At 46.9% G+C, this 14627-nt stretch overlaps 1 protein-coding gene across 1 annotated transcript in view; it reads left to right on the top strand.

Annotated features, from left to right (window-relative positions):
- The window catches only part of MYO10 (myosin X), a 74613-nt gene extending 61050 nt beyond the window's left edge, over positions 1 to 13563 (top strand). Inside the window, exons 29-41 of the mRNA XM_078606660.1 lie at positions 404 to 497; positions 1100 to 1155; positions 2120 to 2262; positions 3699 to 3908; positions 4961 to 5118; positions 6533 to 6656; positions 7313 to 7610; positions 8062 to 8269; positions 8991 to 9127; positions 9624 to 9771; positions 10114 to 10719; positions 11393 to 11584; positions 12221 to 13563. Coding sequence (XP_078462786.1) covers positions 404 to 497; positions 1100 to 1155; positions 2120 to 2262; positions 3699 to 3908; positions 4961 to 5118; positions 6533 to 6656; positions 7313 to 7610; positions 8062 to 8269; positions 8991 to 9127; positions 9624 to 9771; positions 10114 to 10719; positions 11393 to 11584; positions 12221 to 12337 — 2491 coding nt within the window. The 3' untranslated portion in view covers positions 12338 to 13563. The remainder of the gene's footprint in view (positions 1 to 403; positions 498 to 1099; positions 1156 to 2119; positions 2263 to 3698; positions 3909 to 4960; positions 5119 to 6532; positions 6657 to 7312; positions 7611 to 8061; positions 8270 to 8990; positions 9128 to 9623; positions 9772 to 10113; positions 10720 to 11392; positions 11585 to 12220) is intronic.
- The last annotated feature ends 1064 nt before the right edge of the window (positions 13564 to 14627 follow it).

Genomic DNA, 14627 nt, shown 5'->3' with positions numbered 1-14627 from the left:
TGCTGTTACCAGGCACCTATTGGCCTATGGTGATGTGTGTGCGTATATATAAAGACAATGATCCCCCGTATAGCCTTAACAAGACTGTAGGAGCAAGTGCTGCCAGCGAGCACCGATGAAGGCCAGCGCGGCTCGCGAAGAAGCTGTGGGTGGCCAGCACCATGCCCAGCCGCCTACGAGAGTCCCTTTGTCCGTGTATGTTTTCATTTCAAAGAAATACCGTCTTCAGAAAATCCATGGCAGCTGCTGGCATTGTGCCTGTGATGAGTCACTGCCAGATGTGTCTGTGGTTGTTTGCCGCTGCTGGATGTCTCACGACGTGACCATGTGGCCATGTGTGTGTGTCTTTGTGTGTGTGTGTGTCTTTCTGTGTGTGTGTATGTGTGTGTTCGGTCGAGCACAGTGAGTGGTTCAGCGCTATGAGCCGCGTGCACGGCTCTTCCGAGCAGGAGCTGCAGACCATGCACGACGAGATGGCCAATCCCAAGAACGCTGTGGTGAGCACATGGCCTTGCCAGTGGTGGTGGAGCTTGGTTTCTCTAGGTCCTGATGCAACGAATTAAGTTGGTTATTTTCCCTGCCCGATCTCCCTCCCTTTTTTCATAACCCAGTGTCCGAGCCCCCCCTGGACCATGGACACCTCTGGCCTGAGAGCCCCAGTACATCCATAAGCCTACGTGTTAAACAGCCCTAGTACAGTTCCACACTTTCCAACCTGACCGATTTAAGTGGTGGCCTGTGGATTTATTTTTTACTATTTTTCAGTTTGATGTTTGGCTTTGAAAATCGGTCAGGGGCAAAATATTTTAAATATTGGCTCCCGCTTAGATGAGCATGTTTGGTAAGTACACAAATGCACGGTGGTCGCTGCTCCTCACTGCCTCGCTAAGCCAGCATTCGCCACTCATTTCATCAACTGACAGCCCCGTGGCCCTGCCTCTATTACTCACACCTGTCCCACTCACACTTCCAGCCGACAATTACATAGACTTGAACTTCTCAATGATCAATTATTAAACGAATACGATGGAAGAGAATTTGAATACGGTCATATTGCCTCTGAAATAAGACTGTTTCTCTGTCCTCTGTAATGTTTCAGGGAACTCTGGATGTTGGTTTAATAGATGCAGCCTGCGCCTCTGACAACCCAGACAGGTTTGTACAATACTCTGTTGCCTTGAGTGTGTGGTGGTAGTTCAGAGCCGTGGCTGATTGCCCACAGTAGTGATTAAATATGAAATGAAGACTCACCAAAAAGCGAACTGTGCTTATTTTCATACATACCTCGACTGTGTCCCATGTAGGCCAATGGCACGAGTGACAGTGACGCGCTGTATTTTCAATGCAGTCACGGGGGTTATTTGACCGTACTTCACAATGCTCGTCAGTGTAGTGTAGTGAAGGTGGGGAGCATAGATGGACCGTCTGGAGAGCTTATGTATGTACACGTGTACAATCGAGCCTGTGTGTGTGTGTGCGCGTGCAGTAGTGTAGTAGTTAGCGTGCTGCACTACAAACCTGGCGACCCGGGTTCGATTCCCGCTCACGGCCAAGACCAGTGACGATTATTTGAACCGGTCCTGGGCTTCCCCTAGTTTGACTCCGCCTCAAATGAGTACCTGGAGCATTGTGTGAACATTGCTACTCGGGAGACAAAGGCGGCCGGGCGTGGTGCTGGCCAGCCACCCCCTCGTGTGGCATGCTGGCCTTCATGGGTGCTCGCTAACAGCACTGCCCCAACAGTCTGTTCAGGCTATATGGGGGATCTTTGTCTTTTATAGTTGCATGTATCTGCGGGTATATTAACCTACTTCACAGCGGATGGTAAAAAAATCCCTTGATGTCTCTAGCATTGCGTGACCGCGTCATGGTCTAAATTGACCAATTTTTTTATGCAATTCAAAATGTTTAAAAATGTAAATACTCATTTGTGATTCTACATAGTCAGTGTCCCCCACCCCACCACAGAGCTGAGGCAATTGTTGGAGCCGATTTCTGGCTGCCTTCTCGCTTGTCTAGTTTGTTGCAGTAACTAGCTGGATGGACGGAATGGCCGCCTCTCGTTAGTACACTTTCTGACGCTCCGATCCTCTGATGTTCTGATGTGGCGCGCATTCAGACAAAACTCGTTTGTGATCATCACGGCGAACCGCGTGCTGCAGTGCAACACTGACACGGCTGAGGAGATGCACCACTGGATCGCGCTGCTGCAGCGCAGCAAGGGCGATGCGCGCGTCGAGGGACAGGAGTTCATCGTGCGAGGTGCACGATGAAATGGCGCGCGCATACGGGAGCACGCACAGACACGTACACGCGTGCACATACACGCACGTACAAAGACAAAGATCCCCCGTATGGCCTTAACAGACTGTAGGGGCAAGTGCTGTTAGCGAGCACCTATGATGGCTGGAACGGTACACGAGGGGGTGGATGGCCAGCACCACGCCCGACCGCCTTTGTTTCCCCAGTGGCGATGTTTACACCTACACATATACATACACACGCGTGAACGTATGCATGCTTGCTAACACGCACACAGAAACGTGTAGAAGCTTGCACATATTCACGTACATAAATGCACAGATATGCACACTAAGATACGCGCACACACACACATATGCACACAGCATACATATACACGCATGCATGCACACACACACACCTACCTGAACATTCTTGGGATGTATTCTTGAAACTTTGTAGTGACACACAACAATGTCAACAGCCAAAAACTTGAAGCGAAGTCTCAAATAGCTCACAATGATTTCTGAAATTCTTTGAAATTCTCAACTTGCACAGCTGCCTGCAGCTGTGTGGGTATTCCATGTTGCGAAAGCTTTTGCCTTCTTGAGCCCCGTGTGCTGGTTTCATATTACCCCAGTGCTCTCTAAGCTGCGTGTGAAATTCCAATGAGAAACATTCAATCTCTGTTCCGAAAATGAATAGAAATAAAGCCAAACGAAACTATGGATAAGCACGGAGGAATTGTCGGAGAATGCACGACCGAATGATTCCTGTTGGTTTGGGATAGTACTCGCGCATTTAGCTACAAATATGGTGACCCGAGTTTGATTCTCGTCCACAGATGAGATGAGTAGCAAGTAGTAGTATCAGCAGGTGTCTAGGTCAAGACAGCCTTAACTTCGGTGACCAGGCATGGTGCTGACCACACCCCTGCTTCATGCACCATGCCAGCTTTAATAAGTGCTCATTAGCAGCACTTACCACAATCGTCCATATGGCTAAACGAGGAACCTTTGTGTGTGTGTCCGCACAAGGAGTGCAGTTAACTCTCCATTAGCTGTGAGTGGATTATCCAGATTGCAGATTAACCTTGCTAATTCGCACCTGTTAATCGCGCACTGGGTCTGTTATATAATTATTAGCAGCTTCTCGCTTTTCAAAGGTCATTGACTTGGTTCCCACAAGACCGCAATCAGTTTGGCAAGTAAACCGGTTACATTTCATTAGCAATGAAAAACAGGACAACACATATTCTGCATCTCCACCCACACTATACACAGGCATACAATCACTACATTTATATATATATAGCAGTAACTAAACACATTTGACATTGCCATTGCTTTTGTTTTATCCGGGCCATCCCCTCCATCCCATTACCCGAGACAATGGAGAGTTTGCTGCGTAATAACCACGTGCATTGTGCTCGCTGCGTTCCGTGTGTTGCCCACCAGGGTGGCTGCACAAGGAGGTGAAGGGCTCTAGCAAGGGCACCGTGAGGTCGGCGCTCACGCAGCGGCTCAAGAAGCGCTGGGTGGTGCTGACGCACAACTCGCTCGACTACTACCGAAGCTCGGAGCGCGGCACCACCAAGCTGGGCACGCTGGTGCTCAACAGCCTGTGCTGCATCACGCAGCCCGACGAGAGGACCTTCAAGGAAACGGGTGAGGAGTAGGGCTTGATTCTTCACTCGATGTTATCCGGAATGCTGCCGAGCTTGCTTGGGGTACGGATTATTGTCGTAATGCACTACCACTAGAGCACAAGGTAAGCCTATCAGTAATAATCCTGTATTGTCGTGTCCTGTAATCCTATGATCCTGTGAACGGGATTCTAAAAATTAGTACGAAGTAAGTTGACACAGATGTGGCATGCCAAAGTAATTCCCAGAACAGCGTTCTGGACCATTCCGGTTGTAATATAAGAAGCACAGCACGAGACACGCAACCAGTGGACGGCCACTACCCTCGTGCAGAGCGGTGCTCACAGGGCAAAGGTGTTTTGTAAAAAGAACCTTCCGGAGCAGTGGAGCTGTGCACGTTGTGACAAGGGACGGCTATGGAAATTAGCTGAAAAGTTTTGGATGTTGAAAGTGGAATTAAATGTGTCAGAAAGGTCGGGCCGTTCACACGCCCAGTGATTGGAGGCATTGCCACCATTCGTGGTCGCTGTTACATTCAAGAATCGATTATTTATTGGCCCATCGATTTTGTTTAATAGTTTGCATTGTGGCACATTTATTACTTCTCATTTTAGAGTTCTGTATCCTAAAAACACAACACACATTAGCAAATTATTAGATTCTAATTTGGATATTTATTCAATCATCATCACATACATAATTGAATAGATAGATCATGAGCATAAGAATCAATGATTATCCATGCATAATTACATGCCTATTAAGAAGTGCTCTTTCTGCTACTAAAGCAAGTGTCACTCCATGCCTGACTTTATTTAGTTTAGAAATCGTATCTGTCTGAATCGGGTGCGAATAGAAATTTACACTTGGATTTTTCTTTGACCATTGTTGCTGACACACGTAACACCGTCACATGCTCTGCACACAAACATTCTATATTATTCCGGGAGCAAACCTGTGTTTGTCAACCCCACGATCCCAACGATGCTAGCCGTGTGTCCCTGCCCGGTTCATCTCAATGTCGTCGTTTTAAATGTCCGAGCACGGCCGCTGTCCATGCTGTCCTTCCTCCAGGCTACTGGAGCATCACGGTGCACGGACGCAAGCACTCGTACCACCTTTACACAAAGCTGCTGTCGGAGGCGTCACGCTGGGCGAGCGCTGTGCAGACCGTCATCGACTCCAAGACTCCCATCGAGACGCCCACTCAGCAGCTCATCCAGGACATTAAGGTGGCGGCTCTCCCCACGTCCCCCTCTGCTTCACGTCCCACGCTCCAAAGCGTGGACATCTTCTTTGGCCACGACTCAACGCTCTTCCTGTCATTGATTTTTGCATTTTTGTTTCGGTCGAACCACAAATGTAAGCATCCAAGTTTATGTTCCTTTTAAGTTTGTTTTCAAATGTTTATTTACTTGTATAGGAAGTTGGGCTATGCCTAAAATGTATAGGGTGGTGGAGGGAGAGGGGAAGTGGGTGCAGAGCGGTCACGCAGTGGTTAGAGAAGTGCACGATAAACCTGGCAACATTAAATTCCCAACGACGGCTATCGTCATTAGAGAGTGATCTCTAAATCGGTCAATGCCTCCTCTTCACCCACTCACACTGACCAGCGTGGTGAAGTGGCAAAGAGGTTAATAATTACCTTGCCTGGTATACAGGAGGTCGTGAGTTCAATCCTGACACTGAGGCATGTATATTAGGAGTTTGCATGTTCTCCCCGTGGTCGCGTGCATTTTTTTTCCGGGTCCTTCGGTTTTTCCCTCCACATTTAGAAACATATGTTGAGATTGTTTGGTTTCTGTAAATATCCAAATGATAAGCTACTTCGTTAAGCTATAATTTGTGGCCAGGTTGCTTATATATAGCACAATGGACCTTACCTGGTAAAATTAAAAGAATAAATAGTAACAGAAGTATGGTCAAACAACCCCCATGTCATGGGGAAGCCTCCATACAGAAGTGAGTTAAGATACAGCTGATTTTTTTTTAAGGATTCAACATTCATTTTGTATGCTGCTCAGACATTGTTACCATCCCTAACACCGCATAGTCTAAGTAAGCATGTGTATTAACACAAATAGCAACCAGAGACATTCAACACCAGTTTCGCTTTGAATTGCATTGCACTACTTCCCTGTCGAGAACAATCGGTTACTCGTTTTAGGCTGAGTTGACCTCGTGGGGCCCAGGCCATCTTCAGATGATACGCATACAAAGACAAAGGGGTCCCCATTTAGCCATATGGGCCACTGCGGCAAGTGCTATTAGCGAGCACCTATTAAGGTCAGCATGGTGATCTGGCTATCCATCATGCCGGGTCACCTTTTTCTCCCCAGTGCTAATGTTTTATACACCCTGCACCTCGCTCACCCCGATGTCATCCATAGCCATATATACACCTTGTATACACAGACAACAATAACAACAGCCGCAGTGACGTCAACACGGCGCTTGTGCCATGCTAGGTGCACTTTAAATGCCCCCCTGGCAGGTCACGGAACAGACCCAGGTGCCGTGGGTTGATTGACTGAGGTGACTGGCACCCATGGCACCTCGGTCTGTTCCGTGACCTCCTGACAGACACGCACACGTATGCACAGTACACCGGAGTGTGATGTAATGGCGCTCTTCCCGCTGGTGCAGGAGAACATGTGCAGTGCAGAGGTGGTGGATCAGATTTACAAGCGGAACCCGATCCTGCGCTACAGCCAACACCCACTGCGCTCGCCGCTGCTGCCACTGCCATACGGTGACGTCAGCCCCAACCGTGAGTTTGAGGCCCCCCCACCCTCAGAATGCTGCGTTGGTGAAGCAGCATCCACAGAGGTGCAGTGCCACCAAGCTGGATGATGTTGTTGATGATTATGATCTTGTGGTGGTGATGCTGCCCCAGCTGATCATGGGACTTGGGGTTCATCCTGGGCTCTGGTTCCTTTGTCCCGACCCGCATCACGGTGTCACTCGCGTTGCTCTTAGCCATGTTTCCTGTCCTCTCCGCCTCCACCTTCCTTTTTTCCCTTGTATGTTCGTTCAGAGTTGTTAGGCGCTTTTGAGATGTAGGTTCCATTTGAACGTGATGTAAAATGGAAGTTTCTGTTGTTGTTAGATTGTCCTCACTCTGTGTCACATATCGTCACTGTCTAGTTTAGACACGTGGCGCTACTGATAAAGTTTGGATATAAAAAAACGAATCTATAAATTTGTGCATGAACCCACACCGAAGACAAATGTAAGTGGCTTACTTTTCTTAGAATGTGATGCCTTTAACTATCTCCAGCATGTATATAGTGACTCCAGATTTTACTAACAGTGAAATCGACGATGCACCCAACGAAATACGCTTTTAAAAATACCAAACCATGAGCGGCCGCGTTGATCCTCGGTGTCCGTGTGCCGGTGGCGCCGCGCCCGGCGGGAGAGCAGTGCCCAAGGAGCGCGGCTACACGACGCTGCAGGAAGAGGCGGTGCGCATCTTCCACACGCTGCAGGGCCTCGACGCCGTGCCTGAGCCGCTGCCCATCTACCAGGGGGTGCTGCAGACGTGCCATGACCTGCGCCCGCTGCACGACGAGCTCTACTGCCAGCTCGTCAAGCAGACGAGCTTCGCGCCCCAGCCGCTCAGCACCGGCGGCCTGCGCACGTGGCGCCTGTTCGCCTGCTTGAGCTGCACGTTCCCGCCGGGCCGCGTCGTCTTGCGATACGTCCGCTTCCACCTGAAGAGGTGCTGCGAGCGATCGGCCGGAGGGTGCTGTGAGCCCCTCCTCCTCCTCGCCCCCCCCCCCTCTCTAACCCTTACTGGAGGCTGAAACCTCCCAATATAAATTCTTATCACCATCGACATACGTTAGCAACTGTAGGGCAGAATTAATTTCGCCCATGGTTCTCTTTCTTGAGCCAATATCAATGCGCTCTTCATCTAAATCTTTTCCCACCACATCTCTCCACCTGATTTTGAATCTTCCCCACTCCTTTTTCCACCCACGTTTGTGTACGCTTCACGATCCTCTCCAGGCACATTTATTGTCATGTCGAGTCCTGACAGTGGCACTGAGTTTTATATCATAAAGAGATACCCTTGTATATCTGTATACATCCATTGTGTACTAGGGTAATTAAGCAGTGCCAAGGGAAATAAATAAATCGGCCTTATAGAGAGCCCCTTGTCTCCACAGAGTAAAGGATCGGTTCCCCGGCACAGAGACCGAACAGTATGCCTCCTTCATCCTGGACTCGCTGAGGAAGACAAAGTTGCGGGAATTCATTCCGTCACAAGAGGAGATCCAGGCTATCGTGAGCCGGCAAGAGATGACCACCACCATCTACTGCCACGGCGGGGGCTCGTGCAAAATCACCATCGACTCGCACACCACCGCCGGCGAGGTGGGACACCCGCCTGTTCACGTGATGTCTAAATGCTTTTGGGTTGTACCGCGCATTGTTTGGCACGTGGCGCAATACGTCAAACATCATGCCAAGCAAACACGGGGTAAAACTTTAAGATGTATCAGAGAGCGATACAGCACAACCGTTACAACCTATGTTAATAGATGGTATCCACGTAAAGAAAAACAACTTTGTTTGACTCAGTCAGTTTCTAAGTCAAAAGGACTGACTTGAGTAAATTACGTTACAGAGCGTAAAGTGCAGTGACCTACGACCTTTGACTGAAATTATTAACCACGGCAATCTTACGTGGATTTACGAACTTCTTAACTGCCTTCTTATTCCTCAGTATTCTGACAGTTGGTAAAATTAAGAAAAATCTAAGAAATATGTGAGGGGGGGAGGTGAAAATTGAGTCTTTTTGGGGGGTATAAGCTGACATATTATGGGCATATTCCGGTATTAATAACAATAGTTTTGTTCTTATTAAACTTAAATTACTATTTAAACCCAGAAATTGTAGAAAAGTTGCATATAGAGCTATCAGTATTTACTTTTACCTTCATTAAAATGACATAATTTCATGAAATGGGCACTTTTGGGTTGGCTGTAATTTTTTTTTTAAACTTCCTACTGTTCGACTAAATGTTATTTTTTTTCTTGTCCCAACCCCACCATCTCCGTACATCGCCGCCCGCCCCGTCGTGGTCCCATGCAGGTGGTTGTCAAGCTGATGCGCGGCCTGGCCATGGAGGGCAGCAGGAACACATTCTCACTCTTTGAGCGCCGAGGGAAAATGGAAAAAGCCCTGGAGAACCGCACCATCGTGGCGGACGTGCTCGCCAAGTTCGAGAAGTACGCTGTGATCCAGCAATCTCGCATAGCAACTCCCCAACTAAATTACTTTGTGATGCTGCGTTGGCAGTGGTATTGACAAACGTATTTGAGGTTTTATTTTATTGAATGAGCTCTGGAACGAGCTCCGTTAGTAGTGTCAGGGTGGGGTGTGGGGTTAGGGGGCTGAGCCCCCCGTGCTTAAGACCCAGGCCCCCTTCTAAGTTGTTGCAGTGAAAATAAGTACATTTAAGCCATGGGTGTCGCAGCCTGTCATATACATAGGTAAACAAAAGTACATAGTACAATTACTCATTCTGTTAATCGTTTAAAATGTGTTCAAAGTTTGTTTATCATTGACTGAGTCGTGTGTCCCCCCCCCCCCCCCCCCGAGTTTTTGTGTGCGTACCTCTAAATCGGGCCATGCTGCAGGATGTTCTGAACCCCATTCCTTCAGTATTTTTCAAGCGAAAGTGGCATCATCACTAATAATGTCCCCTTATGCTCGGTGTGCCAGGATGGGAGCAGAGAACGAGATAGAAGAGGTGATGATGGATGATGGCAGCAGCAGCAATTCCTGGCGTCTTTATTTCAAGCTCTACTGCTTTCTGGACACGGGGCACGTTCCGAGCGACAGCGTCGAGTTCGCCTTCATGTTCGAGCAGGTGACGCTGTTGTCCCCACGGGGACTCGCCTCATGTGACGCATGCGTAAATTAGTGGTTTCGTTTTAAGTTCAAAGCCTGAAGCAAATATGATGTGCAATATTGGTCACAGAGAGGTGATGTAGCTAAACTCATACACAAGTGTCATATTTGAACTCTGATACAAGCTCACATTATGGCCTACTCTTGTAAATCATTGCACAGCCATACTCATTAACACATGTGTTCAGACTACCGCAATTACAACTGAAACAATGCATCTTAACCAAGGGTGGTGGTTAACAAATGAGCAATCAGCGACGCAGTTATGTGATTCCCGTCGGCCACTCCCGTCCACTTTCAGGCGCACGAAGGTCTCGTGCGAGGACACTTCCCGGCACCCGAAGAGACCTTGCAGCAGCTGGCTGCCCTGCGCCTCCAGTACATCCTCGGTGACAACAGCAATCAAGCGAGCTTCCCCCAACCGCCGGGACTCGACAGCGTCTACCCCGTAGCCCGCCTTCGCTCGCGCATCACCGCTGCCACCAAAACGCCCGTCGGCATGGGAGCGAGTCCGCCGGCCACCGGCGCAAGCAGCCCGGGCAGCCCCGCGTCGCCCTCGAGCGGAGCGGGCGAGCGGCGGCTCACGGGCTTCCTGGAGGGCACGCTGCGGCGGACGCTGCGCAGGCAGAAGGCGCCGTCGTTCGAGGTGGAGGCAGGCAAAGAGTGCGACGGTTCTGGGAGCGGGTCGCCCGGCAGCGGCGGGGCATCGCACACCCCGCCCGGCGCTGGAGGAGGGCAGGGCCAGCTGCTGGAGCTGTGGGTGAAGGAGGAGATCCAGGCGGCTCGTGCCGGAATCCTCGACAAGTGGCAGCAGCTGCGAGGCCTGGGGCAGGAGCAAGCCATGGCACGCTACATGGCCATCGTCCAAGAGTGGGCGGGGTACGGCTCCACCCTCTTTGACGTGGAGGTGAGACTCGCCACTAATTGCCGTATGCAGGTCTGCTCCCTATTGAATAATTTATAAGTAGTTAATATACGATAAATGTACTGTCATCTTAATTGATCATTAGTCATCGTAAACAGCCGTTTGTAATCTACTTTTGGATGACATTCTCCCCATGTCACATCGGTCGTTGTGGTTGTTTGACCATACTTCACAAGCTCGTTGGTGTGGGTTGGTAAAAGAGAGGCCAGGACCAAGTTTAGATTTAACTCGCTACTGACATTGAACCACGGCTAGAAATCTAACTTGGTTTTCTGCACAGTGTACATACCACTTTGCCACCATTCCAAGCTTCAATAGATGCTGATAATTAAGCTGTATTTTATTTTAGTAAGCACAAAATAAGGCTGTTCATCATTTTTGTTTAAACATTTTCATTTATACGTGTCCTTATTGATAACATTGTTTACATGTAACTACAGTACACAATGACAGCAATAGCAAGTGAAATTGGAAAAGCGTTGTCAAATGTTGCGAATGACGATTTTATTCTTTGAAAAAAAAAATTGTTGCCGGTTCCCTTTTCCACACACGCGCAATTTAAACCCGGTTGAGCCGCATCATCTACAGGTTTTGCTCGCGAACCTCATGTGCGCCTGTGCGTTTCCACGCCCCCCCCCACCCCACTTTGTTGCAGAGCAAGGAGGGCGGATTCCCCAAGGAGCTGTGGCTGGCCGTGGGCAAGGACGGCGTGGCGGTGCACAAGAGGGGCGAGCCACGGCCCCTGGAGTCCTTCACCTACGAGCAGATCCTGTCGTTCGGGGCCCCACAGCCCAGCTCTTACCGGATTGCGCTGGAGGGTCGCGAGATGCTTTTCGAGACCATCCAGGTGAGTGAGCGCTTGGCCATAGAGGGGGGGGGGGGGGGTGTGGCATCTGGCCATCGTCGGTGCCTAACTTGATTTGTCAAACGCTAAAAGCGTGCGGCAGATATCACAGACACATGTAAAATAATTAGCTGCAATCGCTAACGAGATCAGCCATAATGTAACTACAATACAAGTCAATAAAATATCTTTCCCAGTCAAATGTGCTTTGATATATGGTAACTTATACAATCTTTTTTCCGACTGTATTAAGAATGGCCTTTTCTTTAATTAATCTGCTGGATAAAATCATGTTCAGGGTTTTATGCATATATATAAAATAATTATGTGTGCCTAAACTTGTCATCTAAAAAAACACGAAAAGTGTTTCGTGTCTCTAAAATGTATATACACCTGCGTACACACAACAACAACAAATTCCACCATCCACAAGATTCTTATTGACTCCTTACCCGGGAACATAAAAATGTATTGTTAATTATTGTTATTTATACAACTGCTTCACAGCCTGTGGTAGTTTTTATATAGCGCATTGATATGCAAAGAACCATCGCGGGCAATCAATTGGTCACACTTTAGCAATGCTCCTGTAACGTCGCCACTGAGCCTGCTCCACGTTTGATGTTTGTCTCACCACAGGTGTTGGAGGTCGCCAAGCTCATGAAGGCATACATCAACAGCATCGTGCACAAGCGCTACAGCCGCCACTCTCTCAGCAGCCGCAGCAGCACAGGCCCCATCGTCAGGACAAGATGAGGCCTGCCGAGTGTGTGGCCAGGAACGTTTCCCATAGGGTGATCGGAAGCTCAGAAACACCCTAGAGATCCCAGGGGGCCGGGGGTACTTGGAACGCAGTGTCATTCTCGCATCCTCTCCAAGGCTGTGCTCTGACGTTTGTTTTACTCTTTGCTGTCCGCATCACACCAGGCACGGATTGACCCCAGCACACATGCCAAGTGATTGTTGGGTTGTTACAACAGGTACAGGCAACACTGAGATTCCTATGTGGTCTTTTATGTAAATGCATGGGTTATTCTGCTCCGACAGGCAAAACACAACTCACAGCGGCTTACCCAGTTTAACATGTTAACTTGAATTAAAGGTTTGAATTGCCTTTTTACAGTATCTATCACTGCCTATAGTGCAAGTTTTCCAAAACTGTCAGTGAGTGCTAACCCTGCATATATAGCGTTATTTTTATGCTGTTAAGATTTGCACAACTTTTAGATATCTATCTTAATTTTTTTTTCCACCCAGAAATGTGTCCTTTTTTCAACTTTTTTATACATGACCCGGCTTTTACTAAAGTTAGCATCGGGTATTTAAAACAAGCAGTGTTAATGTAAACAATTTCGATGGTAGAGAGATCATTACAAATGGTTGCTTTTTAATTCTTTCAAATAATTTTAAGAAAATCATATTTAGTTTGTTTAACTGTATATTACGCTGCTCTGTTTTAATTACTGACCAGAATGTGCACATTCCTCATCCGGTGTGCAGTGAGTGTGGGTAATGACCAAAATGTTTAATTGAAACCCTCAGGCATATTAAGTTGAATTACTTGATTCACTACCTGTGGACAAATGTGTTTTATAGACAGTGTGGAAGACACTTTGGGAAGTAATATATTATGTTTTGGCAGTTATGCTCAAATAAAAAACAATCATAAAAAAACATAGTTTGTTGTCTATGCAAAATCATACTCTCATGATTTACCGTTTAAGGGAATTAGTATAATTTGCCTAACTTGTTATCACTTGCCAGTATATTTTCACATGTGTCTCTTTACTTTCAAGCACAAACTCGTACTCAAGATGGTCACTGCTACACGCATATTTCCAAAACAGACTTGAATTTATCAAATGCCGCCGAGTGACCTGTGAATATTTTACCTGTACATTGCTTATGTATACTAATTTATCAAATGTTTTTTTAAAGCTCTTTTAAAACATTACAATAAAGTTTACAAAGTTCTGAAGATGTTTTGGGTTGCACGAGTGTGACTTTTTTGACTTTCATATTTTCGACACTTTTCCCGTTTTAGTCATTGTTCAAAACACAATCAGAAAAACAGTTTCAGTAACCTGAAAGAGGTTAAATATTTTCCATATATGAGGCGTTCCGTGTTAATGTATAATGGTGGTAATTAATTTTCAGCCATCGTTTTGGTGTTGTTAAAACTATAAATGTAGCATTTGTATAAAATGCTTTGTAAAAAGTCACCCCATCACTTTACATTTTAAAAGCACTACATTTTAAACGTTGCAAAATTTCTCATTCAAAAAGGCAGACAATGGAACATTTTCTAAAGGAATTGTGAATTAATCAACAATTTAAATAATACTCTAGTAATGATTTAGATTTATCTAGGGAAGCGAGTCTCAAAGCGCTTTTGATGGTCCTGCATTAGTGGCTGGTCAATTTCATAAATGGGGTTTTATATCGATCAGGTTTAAACAGATTTTGCCCGATAGCTTTTTTTTAAATGGCTGTTATAATTACTCTTTGGTTCTTTCGGTAAAGTCACGTAGAAAGAAAATAAATTAAATAATAGAATACGACGTTTCGATTGCAACACAAGCAATGGTCATCAGAAAACAAACCTCGTGAACTTAGAAATACAATACAATGCAATCCAACACAGAGAGTCGGCTAACACAACAGTCAGCACCTTACCTGGTTGATTACGTTATTCCAAAGATTGCTAAATTTGAGAGAGACAAAACAGACACGGGGACACAGACAGACACAAGCATAGAGAGAGAGAGACAACACAGAGGCTTATTAAAAAAAATTCTTTCTACGTGACTTTACTGAAAGAACCAAAGATTAATTCCTGCAGTCACGAAAGCTTCAAATCAAGTTTGGCTTGTATAATATTAAGTGTTCACCATGCACAGTTTCGTACTTTATGCATTGACATGTGTGCAATAGAAAACAGCACTGTACTTAACGTATCTGATGTTGTGGGGGGCCACTTGGGGCATGTTCTATTTACATCCGCACAAAATTACTCCAAAAACATGAATACGATTAATTTGCCGCA

Source organism: Lampetra planeri, chromosome 2 (genome assembly GCF_965212315.1).
Source record: "Lampetra planeri chromosome 2, kcLamPlan1.2.h2, whole genome shotgun sequence".
Classification (NCBI taxonomy): Eukaryota; Metazoa; Chordata; class Hyperoartia; order Petromyzontiformes; family Petromyzontidae; genus Lampetra; species Lampetra planeri.
This window is presented reverse-complemented; position numbering and strand designations above follow the sequence as displayed.